At 39.2% G+C, this 13,446-nt stretch overlaps 1 protein-coding gene across 3 annotated transcripts in view; it reads left to right on the forward strand.

Moving 5' to 3' along the window:
* The window catches only part of HSDL2 (hydroxysteroid dehydrogenase like 2), a 70,791-nt gene that overhangs the window by 10,484 nt on the left and 46,861 nt on the right, over nt 1–13,446 (forward strand). For 2 of the 3 annotated variants that reach the window (XM_082623254.1, XM_082623255.1), the window contains exons 2-4: nt 3,090–3,253; nt 4,397–4,495; nt 10,809–10,923. In XM_082623254.1, the coding sequence (XP_082479380.1) occupies nt 3,090–3,253; nt 4,397–4,495; nt 10,809–10,923 (378 nt within the window). The remainder of the gene's footprint in view (nt 1–3,089; nt 3,254–4,396; nt 4,496–10,808; nt 10,924–13,446) is intronic. The other variant, XM_082623256.1, reaches the window with a different exon arrangement.

The raw sequence follows: 13,446 nt of genomic DNA on the forward strand, positions 1-13,446 counted from the left end.
TTGCAGGATACAAAATTAATGTACAGAAATCTCTTGCATTCCTATACACTAACAGCTAAAGATCAGAAGGGAAATTAAGGAAACAACTCCATTCACCACTGCAACAAAAAGAATAAAATACCTAGGAATAAACCTAGCTAAGGAGACCAAAGACCTGTAATCAGAAAACTATAAGACACTGATGAAAGAAAGCAAAGATGACACAAACAGATGTAGAGATATGCCATGTTCTTGGATTGGAAGAATCAATATTGTGAAAATGACTATACTACCCAAAGCAATCTACAGATTCAGTGCAATCCCTATCAGGCTACCAATGACATTTTTCACAGAACTAGAACAAAAAATTTTACAATTTGTATGGAAACACAAAGGACCCTGAATAGCCAAAGTAATCTTGAGGAAGAAAAACAGAGCTGGAGGCATCAGGCTCCCTTACTTCAGACTATACTACAAAGCTACAGTAATCAAGACAGTATGGTACTGGCACAAAACCAAATATAGATCAATGGAACAGGATAGAAAGCCCAGAGATAAACCCACACACATATAGTCACTTTATCTTTGGCAAAGGAGCAAGAATATACAATGGAGAAAAGACAGCCTCTTCAATAAGTGGTGCTGTGAAAACCAGACAGCTACATGTAAAAGAATGAAATTAGAACACTCCCTAACACCAGACACTTGCAGGACTTCCCTGGTGGCGCAGTGGTTAAGAATCCACCTGCCAATGCAGGGGACATGGGTTCGATCCCTGGTCTGGGAAGATCCCACATGCCAAGGAGCAACCAAGCCTGTGAGCCACAAGTACTGAGCCCATGTGCCTAGAGCCCGTGCTCTGCAACAAGAGAAGCCACTGCAATGAGAAGCCCGTGCACCACAATGAAGATTAGCCCCACTCGCCGCAACTAGAGAAAGCCCATGCGCAGCAACAAAGACCCAACACAGCCAAAAATAAGTAGGTAAATGAATAAATTTATTTTAAAAAGTTAGCTCATTAAAAAAAAAAAAGGCACATGTGCCCTAGTGTTCTTTGCAGCACTGTTTACAATTTGCCAGGTCATGGAGGCAACCTAAATGCCCATCGACAGATGAATGGATAAAGAAGATGTGGTACATATATACAATGGAATATTATTCAGCCATAGAAAGGAATAAAATTGGGTCATTTGTAGAGACGTGGCTGGACCTAGAGACTGTCATACAGAGTGAAGTAAGTCTGAAAGAGAAAAACAGATATCGTATATTAACGCATATACGTGGAATCTAGAAAAATGTTACATATGAACCGGTTTGCAAGGCATAAATAGAGACACAGATGTAGAGAACAAACATATAGACAAAGGGGGAAAGCAGAGTGGGGGTGATGGTGGTGGGATGAATTGGGAGATTGGGATTGACATATATACACTAATATGTATAAAATAGATAACTAATACGAACCTGCTGTATAATAAATAAAAATAAAGTAGTTGTCATTTTGTGGGTTGGGAGGAAGAAGAAGGATAGTTAGAGAGGAATAGACAGGTGGCTTCTGGGGCGTTCGTAATATTCTATTTCTATTTCTTGGTATTTATCTTATTTTGTTCTTTAAACTATACACATTAGTTTATATGCTTTTTGTGTGTTTGCTATTTCACTAAAAATAGTTAACACTTCTGTCTCTTCCTCACTTCTCCACTCCCCTTCTTTCTTGCTAAACCATTTGTTCCGTATTTTGAAATCCTCCCACTTTTACCTCTTAATTTGCTTCTAGAGTGTAATCCTCCAGATCTTGGCAAGAGCTTTATGTTCTTTTGTTAACAAGCCTACTTATCTGTTACCCCTGTCTCTGGTTACTGTCCCTTTTTCTCTTTGTCATTGTCACTTTTGCTGTCCTCTTCATCCTTCTCCATAAACAAGCTTTTTATTTGCTTTTAGAAAGTAAACAAGAAAGTAGATTTCCCTCACTGTTATCTGACTTTATACAGGTTTTCTTCTCATCTAACAACTGAATAATTAGAAGGTTAAAAGTTAAGGTGGGTGGACATAAAAAAATTAATGGTCACAGAGAACTTTCCTCAGTACATTTGGATCAGAGAATCTTTTGAACAATACCCTGAGTTCTTTGCCAGCTTTCTAGGTTTGTTTGTTTAACAGCATTACTGAGATGTAATTCACACACCACACAATTTACCCATTTAAAGTATACAATTAAGTGGTATATTATATATTTTTAGTATATTCACAGAGTTGTGCAACTATTACCACAATCACTTTTAAAATATTTTCATCATCCCCAAAAGAAACCCCATACCCCTCAGCTGTCAACCCCCAAATTCCCCATCCCCAGTCCTAGGCAACCATTAATCCTTGTGTCACTATAGGTTTGCCTGTTCTGGACATTTCATATAAATGGAATCATACAATATGAGGTCCTTTGTGACTCTTTCAACTAGCATAATGTTTTCAAGGTTCACCCATGTAGCATAGATCAGTACTTCCTTCCTTTTTATTGCTGAATATATCCCATTGTATTATGTATATATCACATTTTATTTTTCCATTCATCAGTTGATGGGCATTTATGTTGTTTCCACTCTGGCTATTATAAGCAATGATGAGCATCTGTTAAACAATTATTAGCTTTTACATAATTCCTTTTAAGTGGTATGTATTCATTGAAGAATATTTGAAAAATCCTGAAGAATATAAAGAATATGATACAATTTATTCATAATCCCACCACTCAAAAATAAGCTCTTTTTAAAAATTTTTCAAGAATAAGCTTTGTTAACACTTTCTGTCAGAAAAATACGTTTATGTAGTTTATTAATTCCTCATTTCTCTTTAAGGTTTACTTCTCATTTGAGCAGATTTTGTTTGCCAAGTCACGGCAAATCTGGCCGCTGCAGTTGTAATAATTTGTAAATCATTGTACAATGGGAGTAAAGTAGAGTTATTAGCTATCAGATGGGGAGGGAGGAGGGTTTAGAGAAAGTTTGATAGAGGAGGAAACATGTTTTGTGACTATGTGCATGAATTCCTGAAACTGGTAAGTAAATAAAAACATTGAGCTTTCTAATAAGGTCACATCTGTTCTGTTGTAGGAAGCTAGCAGGATGTACTGTCTTCATCACAGGCGCGAGCCGTGGCATTGGCAAAGCTATTGCTTTGAAAGCAGCAAAGGATGGAGCAAATATAGTCATTGCTGCAAAGACCGCCCAGGCACACCCCAAACTTGCAGGCACGATCTATAGTGCTGCTGAAGAAAGTGAGTTTCAATACATAGAGAATTTGCTGGAAAGTTTAATTATATCTATCTGATGTCTACCCTAAAAATAATTTTATCTGGTTAAAGAAATATTTTGTCACCTTAGAGCAGTGTTTGGGAACCATTTTTCTCCCCAGCACTTTTTTTTTTTTTTTTTTTTTTGCAGTACGCGGGCCTCTCACTGTTGTGGCCTCTCCCGTTGCGGAGCACAGGCTCCGGACACACAGGCTCAGCGGCCATGGCTCACGGGCCCAGCTGCTCCGCAGCATGTGGGATCTTCCCAGACCGGGGCACAAACCCGTGTCCCCTGCATCGGCAGGCGGACTCTCAACCACTGCGCCACCAGGGAAGCCCTCCCCAGCACTTTTAAGTGATGGGAGAGACTCCCGTTAAATATCATGTCTCATGAGGGCAGTGGTTCTTGGATGGGAGCAGAGAGTAGAGGAGTGGAAGTAGAGGAAAGAATTTGAGAGGTGGATGGTGTGAACACTTTGAAAAAGTGCTCCATGTTACTTGTTCTCTGCATAATTCGCAAGTCATTATTTTAATATTTGCAGTTCACAAATAGCTATTGAGTGCTTATATTCAAGGCACTGTGCCAGGAGTAATGGCTTAAATTTCAGCTTCAGTTGATATTGCTAGTTTTGTTAGTTACGTTAATAGTATTATGGTTATGCTAGGGGAATACATATGAAGAAATTATGAGTGAAATGATGCCTGAGGTTTGTTTTGAAATACACCAGCAAAAAATTGGGGGTAGATAAACAAATAACTGGCAAAACATTATCAATCATTGAAGATAGGAGAGGGATTCATGATAGTTCATTATACTATTCTTTATATTTTTGTAGATTTTTGGAAATATCCCATAATAAAAGTCTTTTAAATTACCTTCCCCATTTTAATAGCATTGTTAAAAATTACCTTCCTTTTTGGTTTTTTAATAGAGTTGGCCTAGCTAGCCTGCAGCTGGATATGGATTCATCGTAGGGTAGAGTTGCTAGTAGTTATAAGACATAGTTATTTACATTGATTTTCTGAAAATGGGGTACTTTTTTCTTTTGACTCTTGTGTCAGAGGTTTTATATTGATGAAAGTTTTAATATTTGAATGCGTTAATGTTTCTTTGTTTATCCTTTGTAGTCAAAGCAGCTGGAGGAAAGGCCTTGCCATGTGTTGTTGATGTGAGAGATGAACAGCAAATCAGCAGTGCAGTGGAGAAAGCAGTTGAGAAATTTGGAGGTAGAGCCTTCATTCCGAAATAATTACTGAATATTGGTAAAGTATAGGTGTAACTATAATTTTATATTTAATTTTCTTTTGATTATTTTTTACTGAGTCTTTTTGAGTATAACCGGAAATGGGTATTTGTTCATATAGAAGCACAGCTTAAAACCATCTGATGACTAATTGAATAATTATTAAAAATCATTTTGGATAGTATAACAAATTTACCATCCAAAATAAAGTTAAGACCTTGACAATAACATACATCTAGCCAAGTGGTTCCCCAGATCCCATCCACTTGTCTCTCCCCAGTTCATGTAACCATCATTTGATGACTTTTTAATATTTATTGAAGAAAGTGCAGATAACCTATTGGCATTCAAGATCTTTCACATTCTGGTGTTAACAGACTTGTTTTGGTTTCATCTTTCTTCTACACCCCTATGTAAACTCCCTACTTCAGCCAAAATTGTTTACATCCATTTCCTCACCTTGAATTTTTCTCTCAGCTTTTGCTCTTCCTATTTCTGAGGCTCCTCCAGTGCCCACTCCTCCACCTCTGATCCTTCCTGAAATGTTCCCTTCTTTGTCTTTTGAAATCCTACCTTTTTGTGTTTTAATCTCATCTCCTTCACGAAGCCAGTTTCCTGACTATGCCAACTAATCAGAAGTGTACGTTTTTCTTTCTCTGAATTCTGAAAACATTCCTTTGATCCTCATCTTGTACAACTTTAGATCTTAGTATTTCTTTTTTGTCCCCAATTGGTTCATAAGTTCCTAGAAGGCAAGTGTTGGGAGTTGAACTGAGACTTTGATGGCATTATAGCAAGGCACGTAGCCATGTCCAGATCCTGCCCAATTACCACTCTCTCCCTATAATATTCCAGAGACTATATGTACATGCAAAGGATATTGGCCAATGGGAAACAAGGTTAATGCTTTATTGTTAGCAAGGCTCGTGTTTATAACTCCCAATGTGGAGTGCTGTGTTATTCAGGACTGGAGCACAAAGCTTTGGCTCAAATGGGGCCTCTTCTTTTAAATCCAAAATCTTACTCCTGGTTGGCAGCCTTTCCCAAAGTAATGTGAATGCCCATGAGAGAAGAGGAGAGAGAATGCAAAATTACTGGGTATTTTTTTTTGTTTTTTGTTTTCTTACTGATCGGCCTGCAAATATGAAAGAGGAAGGAGAGGAAGCCACATTCATGTGCAGGACCTTTTATCTAAAATGACTTCACCTACTAGTGAAAGTGAGCAATTAGTGCCAATTAGGACTTAACCTAATTAGTTTAGCCATTCATTTTTAGGGAGGAATTAAGGGATAAGGTGGGTGAGGGTGGAAGACTGGAGCTTTTCCTTTCTCTGTATTCATCCAGTTTTAGTTCTTTCTGTTGATCCATTGGGTTTATCAACTGAGGATAAGTTTATCCTTCTTGGAGAATGAGATCATCAGAATATTGGGGAGAGCTGCTGCCAGCTTTGTCTGAGCCCTTTCTCGATCTTGATTTCTGTCCTGTAATTCTGTTAGAGAACATCAGCAGTTCAGCTGTTGTCTGGTATTGTCCCAAGAAACCTCTGAAATGAGTCAAGATAGACATTAGTTAAAGATACTCAAGACCATACTATATAGGCCCAAAATTCACCCCCCATTTATTATTTTTTTTAATTTAATTTTTTTAGGCTTTTAAAAAAATTTTTATTTTTTGGCTGTGTTGGGTCTTTGTTGCTGCATGTGGGCTTTCTCTAGTTGCGGTGAGCGGGGGTTACTCTTTGTTGTGGTGCCTGGGCTTCTCATTGCAGTGGCTTCTCTTGTTGCGGAGCACAGACTCTAGGCACGCGGGCTTCAGTAGTTGCAGCACGTGGGCTCAGTAGTTGCGCCCTAGAGCATGCGGGGTTCAGTAGTTATGGCTCACGGGCTCTAGAGCACAGGCTCGGTAGTTGTGGCGCACAAGCTTAGTTCTTCACGGCATGTGGGGTCTTCCTGGACCAGGGATCAAACCCGTGTCCCCTGCATTGGCAGGTGGATTCTTAACCACTGTGCCACCAGGGAAGTCCCCCCTTCTATTTTCATTTTTATTTTTTAAATTTTATTTTTCTTAATTGAAGTATAGTTGATTTACAAAGTTGTGCCAATCTGTGCTGTCCAACAAAGTGACTCAGTTATACACATGTATACATTCTTTTTTTAATATTCTTTTCCATTATGGTTTATTACAGGATATTGACTATAGTTCCCTGTGCTATACAGAAGGACCTTGTTGTTTATCCATCTTACATATGTTTTCACCCGCCTCTTAACTTCCCGTCTTGAATTCTAGCTGCATTGTCTAATCTGGTTCACCAGAAAGAGTTACATTATGTACTAATAACAGCATAGTCCAAAAATTTGTTCCTGAGTGTCAAAATGTGAAGCAGCTCCACTTTCCAGAGTTGGGATCCTCCAGAATAAACTGAAGTCTCACAAATTGATTTCTTCTCCTGTTGTTGCCACAGAATTTAAAGAGCCAAACTGAAATCTCTTTCTTGGAAGAATTAAGACCCAGAAATCTCTCCTCTCCAATTTTCTAACTCTATTTTGTCCCAGCCAAGGAGGTTCACTCAGGTGCATGGATGGTCTGCATTTTTTTAGCCACTGTAGCTTAGATTGTCTTCCATTGAACCTGGTATCATTCCCTCAGCATCTTCAATGTTGGATTAATTCAACTTTGTCTATCATGTGATCTACTTTTCCAGGAGTAGACAGAGAAAACGGTAAGGACAAAAGCAAATCTTGGTTTTTGTTTCTTCATGAGCCAGTGGATCCATATTATTGATTTGGGCTTCATGTCCTAGGACTTAGCTCAGTTGCTAGAAATCTTCAGTTAAGAAGGTATGCTTTTCATATCTTTGGGGAAAAAAATCTCCCAGTGTATTTTGCTACCTGTTGTTGAGATGGGCATCTGAAACACTTCTTTTTTTAATTTTTAATTAATTAATTAATTAATTTTATTTTTGGCTGCGTTGGGTCTTAGCTGTGCGTGGGCTTTCTTTATTTGCAGCGAGCAGGGGCTACTCTTCGTTGTAGTGCCTGGCCTTCTCATTGCCGTGGCTTCTCTTGTTGTGGAGCACCGGCTCTAGGCACGTGGGCTTTAGTAGTTGTGGCACGCGGTCTGAGTAGCTGTGGCTCGCGGGCTCTAGATTGCAGGCTCAGTAGTTGTGGCGCATGAGCTTAGTTGCTCCACGGCATGTGGGATCTTTCTGGACCAGGGCTCAAACCCATGTCCCCTGCCTTGGCAGGCAGATTCTTTTTTTTTTTTTTTTTTTTTTTTTTTTTGCAGTATGCGGGCCTCTCACTGTTGTGGCCTCTCCCATTGAGGAGCACAGGCTCCGGATGCACAGGCTCAGCGGCCATGGCTCACGGGCCTAGCCACTCCGCGGCATGTGGGATCTTCCCAGACCAGGGCACGAACCCGCTTCCCCTGCATCGGCAGGCGGACTCTCAACCACTGCGCCACCAGGGAAGCCCGGCAGGCAGATTCTTAACCACTGCGCCACCAGGGAAGCCCTGAAACATTTCTGTCTTCTTGCTAAATTTACAAATTGGTGGTAGAGTTACCTTTATTTTGGAATCTATCCTAACATTTCCTTCCCTCCTCCTTAGGATCCACTTTGATGTATTTAAAGTGTTTTGCTTTCCATTTGCCCATTAACTTCTGCTTTTCTGGCATAACAATGCAGAATCTTAATTCTTAATTCTTCAGTGAGCTCTGTTCAGCATCTCAGCTTCTGCTGTCTCCTAATCAGGATGGATGCCACATTTATGAGATGATTCATAGCCTGCTCTTTTTTCCTCTGTGTTTTTTTCCCACAGATGTCCCAAGTCTTTATATTTTGCTCGTTTGGTTTTAGTTCCGTACTGTGGTTGCTACTGATATGGTCTGGTTTGGAGTTTTGTAGGCCTTTGTAGTCTGCCTTTTAGGGAACACTCTACCTTTGTCCTGATATTTCTCTCTGCTGGGGAATTATCCCTAACAAAGTCCTGCACAGTGGATGGTGCTTTCTGACCTGTGCCCTGGGGGGCCTCTGCCACATGGTACTCCCTATCACCTTGGCTTCCCTCATCTTCAGAGTGTTTCAGACCTTGAGTAAATTATGCTGTTTCATAAACCACAGATGTAATCTTTCTTGCCACCTTTTTTTCTGCAGCAGGCATACATATATGCCTTTCCTTTATCATTTCCCACCATCGTTCCCTGATCCATTTTAATTTGGCCCATCTGAGTTCAGAAATTTTAAGATATCTCTTAATTGGACCCAGTTTTTTTTTCTCTTTATGACTGGCGAGTCAAATACAGTTTGCCCAGTCAGTATATCTTCATTCCTCATCTACTTTCTTTTGCTTTTGGGCCCAGATGTTTGCTCTGCTAACATAGCTGTCACTTATTATCACATAGTGAGAGATGAAGTCAAGAAAGGTTGGATTTGACCAAGGAATCCATTGATTGGATCAACCCTCATTAGCTTCATCGCCTTAATTAGGGTAATTCTACACAGGTGGTTTGCACACCCATCAGTCCAGCATCTCACCCAGACCCACACTCAATTTGCTTTGCTCCCACCTGGCTTTTTCTTTAGTGAATATTATCTTCCTTGTCTCTTAGGCCCTAGCAGCGTGCCTTATACAGAGTAGCCCCTCAGTGATTATCTCTTAGTGATGAGATTGAGCAATATCTAGTTTTGTGAATTGAGAAGCATGTCGTGGATTTAAAAATTCCTCTCACTGGTCTTTGCCACTTGTGAAGGCAAAGCATCATCATTTTGTTTATTCTGGAAAGTTGGTAGTCGACGTGAAACTTGTCCAATATATACAGGTGATTTACTTGAGTTTGAGTTTTGTTATAACGAAGCTATAAAATGTAATATAGTTGAATCCAAAGTTATTCTAAGGACACATTTTAAGAAAACATTAGTAGTGCAAACTCTGTGCTAAAGAATATGGAAATTGAGGAATGAGGATGTGATCAAAATTTTATATTGTTACTATAAATGAAGAAAGGGAGCTTATGACTAATATGTTGTAAGTATAATAACCTTATTTAAACCATTTTCCACATATTGTGAGAGAGGGACAAAGCAAAGTTAAGAGGATAATAAAAGACGTTTAAGGCAACAGTCCAACCCCAGCAGTAGAAATTGTCATATATCTATTTGATAGAATATTAAATGCTCTTTAGAAAGAATGGCAGCAACATGAATGCAATTAGAGATGATCATACTAAGTGAAATAAGTCAGAAAGAGACAAATACCATATGATATTACTTATATGTGGAATCTAAAATATGACACAAATGAACTTATCTACGAAACAGAAACAGACTCACAGACATAGAGAACAGACCTGTGGTTGCCAAGGGGGATGGGGATGGGGGAGGGATGGATGGGGAGTTTGGGGTTAGTAGATGCAAGCTATTACATATATTGAATAGAATATATAAACAACAAGGTCCAACTGTATCACACAGGGAACTATATTCAATATCCTGAGATAAACTATAATGGAAAAGAATATAAAAAAGAATGTATATATATCTATAACTGAGTCACTTTGCTGTACAGTAGAAATTAACACAACATTGTAAATCAGCTGTACTTCAATTTAAAGGAAAAGAATTATGAAGGCCATGTAGAAATGCAGAAATGTGTTTGAGATGCTTTTGTATTTTACCATTTTCATTTAACATTATTTAAGCTTGTAACCATAAATGTTACATATGGATAAGAACTAGATAGAATATGCAGAAATAATCATTATTCTAAATTTATTTTGTGTATAAGTTACCAAAACAAACCTGATCTATTTTCATGATTTGCCTGGAATTTAAACTCTAGGTCATTTCTCTTTTCCCAGTTCCCAAGACCAGAAAGGAGCTCTTCCATTTAAGTAAGGGCCTTCGAGAGGAGGGAGACCAGTGTGCTTGTAAGGGAGACAGGCCTTGGAAAGATGATGGGGGGGGAAACTTTAAGGAAATTGACCTTAGGTTCTTGGAGGCAAGGAGGGAAGACCAGGAAGTAAGAGAACAGATAAGGATGGGAGCTACAAACCACTAAGGACTAAGCTTCCTTGCAGTTTCCTGTGGAGCCCTGGTGATGGTTCCATGTGCCAGTGAAAATCATTTGGGTGCTGTTTTGACATAGCTACTGAGTCTTGCATTGGTGTATTGGTCAGTCATATTATCTAAAAGAAGTATTTGTGAACTCGGGCTTCAACTATATAGAGTAAATGTTTTTTATTTCTTTTTGTTATAAAGTCTAAATTACATTACTAAGAAGCTGATTATTTGAATACAGGAATTGATATTTTGGTGAATAATGCCAGTGCTATTAGCTTGACCAACACATTGGAAACACCTACAAAGAAAGTGGATTTGATGATGAACATCAACACCAGAGGCACCTATCTTACGTAAGTTAAAGACCTGTGGGAGAGAGTGTTGCAGTGTTTTGTCAGAGAACTAGTTGTAAACGGATTTGAATAGGTTAGGAATACAGTTTTAAAATCTAGTCAACCCTTATAAAGGCCTAAAAGTGCTCCAAGTCAGTAGATAGTATTTTAAATAGTTTTATTCAGAGTACCTTTTCTCTGTGATTCTAATAAAGACTAAAGTATAGCTCAAACATTTTCAAACATTTGCATGAGTCAATATACATATATGCATACCAAGTCTTCTGGCAAACCTGCAGTAGTCTCTTCCTCTGAAAAACACTGGAGTTTTAGTTATGTAAATAACAAGAAGCTCATTATGAATCCCATTTTAATGTAATTGAAAAAGGCTAATGCTATCTTGGGCAGTGTCAGGGAAAATATCAAATATAGAATGAGAGCAAATGTAGTCCTGTTGTGTTCTGGATTGGTCAGACCTAGTCCACTCTTGTTTATTTGTCCATTTGTTTATCTGTTTATTTACCTTCGGGTTCTACCATTTTTCATGTGGATATAAGGACAGATCAGCACAGAACTTTCTTATCTGCCTTATATGTACTTGTGTGTATCTGCCTTATACATTTGCATAGAACAGGTGGTTAGGAACTTGGGCTTTGGAGGCAGACTCCTTTGAGGATTCAAATCTCACCCCCCACCCTTCATGACTCACTATCTTCATGACCTTGTACAAGTAACTTAACCTCTTGCAGAGTCTGTTTTCTCATTTGTAAAATAGGGATAATAGAGAAGTATGTCATAAGATTGATAATAAGGGTTAAATGTAAAATTTGTCTTTAATTCTGAACTTTGCCCTTGGATGTGTTTTTTTGGATCTGCAAAACTTGGCTCTGACAGTGTTAAACATTTTGTTTTTATTAGTTACCTATATTCATAATTTCATTAGCTGCCTACATGAAAAAAATCAGGAGATTTACACAAAAATCCTGATTTCTGGCTTTCTTGAAACATTGGCCACATAGAGACAGCGTTCCCACATGGCAACAGTTAGCTACCATAGCCTAGTGGCAGAGTATCAACTGCGTTATCAGATGGGGACTGGGCACCATTGTCTCTGGATGCTGAGGGCAGGCTAAAAAGTTGCCACTTATCATTGTGCTTGCACTTTTTCTTCTTCTATTAAAGGAGAAAGTAAAATATTTCTCATACCCATGCCTCTATCTGAAGTGGGAAAATGAGACATATGCCAAGAGGGCCATATGTGCAAGTAAAATGGTTGAGAGCTTGCTTCTTTGTAGATGTGGGGCATATTTCTATAAATTCAATGTGTAACCTATATTTCTCCTGAATGGAAACCATAGAGAATCAGACCATAGTAAGATCTGTGGCAAGCATATTGAAAAGATTGTGGTGAAAAACTTAACTAGAAAAAGGACTAACATTTCAATAGGTTTGTGTTTATTTTCAAATAAAATAAGCAATGCTGCTGTGTGATGCAGTTATGTGTTACAAGAAGAAATTATCTGGGCATCAAAATATTTTACAGCTGGTAACTTTGTGAAAGAATTTTGATTGAATGTAAACACTCATTTAAATAAGTGTTTAAAAATATAAACCTAACCAGGAATACTATTCCTGCTGAATTAAGGGTTAGAAGGGCATGATGCATGAAAAACTTAAATCATTTGTGGCAGTTTCTATTATAGATGACGAAGCCACAGGTATAAATATTCCACCCACCCAGTTATATTTATTTATGGTGTCAGGATAATTTTGATGTGATTAACGTTTTTTAGACTGGATACTCATGACATGAACATCAGGAACTGACTTGAGGATTGAGAAATGTTTTAGAAAATGTAATGTAGGTTTATCAAAAGTGGTAATCAGGACTTCCCTGGTGGCGCAGTGGTTAAGAATCCGCCTGCCAATGCAGGGGACACAGGTTCGAGCCCTGGTCCAGGAAGATCCCACATGCCGTGGAGCAACTAAGCCCGCGCGCCACAACTACTGAGCCTGTGCTCTAGAGCCCGCGAGCCACAACTACTGAGACAACGTGCCACAACTACTGCAGCCTGTGTGCCTAGAACCTGTACTCCACAACAAAAAGAAGCCACTGCAATGAGAAGCCCGCACACCACAACAAAGAGTAGCCCATGCTCGCCACAACTAGAGAACGCCTGTGCACAGCAATGAAGACCCAATGCAGGCAAAAAATTAATTAATTAATTAATTTTAAAAAATCCACCTGCCAGTGCAGGGGACATGGGTTTGATCCCTGGTCCTGGAAGATCCCACGTGCTGTGGAGCAACTAAGCCTATGCACCACAACTACTGAGCCTGCGCTCTAGAGCCCGCGAGCCACAGCTTCTGAGCCCACGCACTACAACTCTGAAGCCCGTGTGCCTAGAGCCCATGTTCTGCAACAAGAGAAGCCACCACAATACAAAGCCTGCACACCTCAACGAAGAGTAGCCCCACTGGCTGCAACTAGAGAAAGCCCACGCGTAGCAACAAAGACCCAATGCAGCCCAAAGTAAATAAATT

This window comes from Mesoplodon mirus (genome assembly GCF_964341445.2).
Source record: "Mesoplodon mirus genome assembly, chromosome: 1".
Lineage (NCBI taxonomy): Eukaryota > Metazoa > Chordata > Mammalia > Artiodactyla > Ziphiidae > Mesoplodon > Mesoplodon mirus.